We start from the raw sequence: 844 nt of genomic DNA on the forward strand, positions 1-844 counted from the left end.
GCGTCCACGCCCCCACCAGAAACAGCAGCAGAAAGAGGACGGCGGGGTGAGTCTGTTGCTTTTGTTTCCTATAGAGAGGCGAAGCAGCAGCAGCAGCAGCAGCAGCTGCAGCAGCAGCAGCAGCAGCAGCTGCAGCAGCAGCAACGGCAGCAGCAAAATTCGGCACCTGAGTCTCCTGCTTACCACCGGGTGAGAGGTCGGCTACGACAGACGAGCAACAGCAGCAGCAACAGCAGCAGAAACAGCAGCAGCAGCAGCAGCAACAGCAACAGCAGTAGCAGCAGCAGCAACAGCAACAGCAGTAGCAGCAGCAGCAGCAGCAACAGCAGCAGCAGCAGCAGCAGCAACGCCAGTCCGGCGCCGCCTCCGCACGACCTGCCGTTTACTTCGGGGTCACCACCTGTACTGGCAGCAGCAGCAGCAGCAGCAGCAACCACAGCTGCAGCAGCAAGAGCAACAGCAGTAAGAGCAGCAACAACAGCAGAAACAGAAACAGCAGCGACAGCAGCAACAGGGAGAGCAGCAGCAGCAGCAGCAGCAGCAACAGCAGCATCTGCAGCAGACACCTTAGTCGCCGCAGAGTCCGCAGCAGCAGCAACAACAAAAACAGCTGACGCAGCAGCAGCAGCAGCAGCAGCAGCAGCAGCAGCAGCAGCAACGACAACAGCAACAGCAACAGCAACAGAAACAGCAGCATCAGAAGCAACAACAGCAGCAGCAATCGATTCATCTACAGCTGTACCAGCAGAAGCACCAACGCATCAGGCTGACGCAGCAGCAGCAGCAGCAGCAGCAGCAGCACCAGCAGCAGCAGCTGCTGCAGCAGGAAAGGCAGCAGCAGCAG

The 844-nt window shown here is 59.1% G+C and overlaps 1 protein-coding gene across 1 annotated transcript in view; it reads left to right on the forward strand.

The window, feature by feature from the left end:
• Positions 1-844, forward strand: part of EMH_0055200 (uncharacterized protein) — a gene marked incomplete at both ends in the record, with an annotated part of 7775 nt that overhangs the window by 1574 nt on the left and 5357 nt on the right. Inside the window, one exon of the mRNA XM_013497206.1 lies at positions 1-842. Within this exon, the coding sequence (XP_013352660.1) occupies positions 1-842 (842 nt within the window). The remainder of the gene's footprint in view (positions 843-844) is intronic.

Source organism: Eimeria mitis, genomic scaffold (genome assembly GCF_000499745.2).
Source record: "Eimeria mitis Houghton genomic scaffold, Emh_scaff2534, whole genome shotgun sequence".
Taxonomy (NCBI): Eukaryota; Apicomplexa; class Conoidasida; order Eucoccidiorida; family Eimeriidae; genus Eimeria; species Eimeria mitis.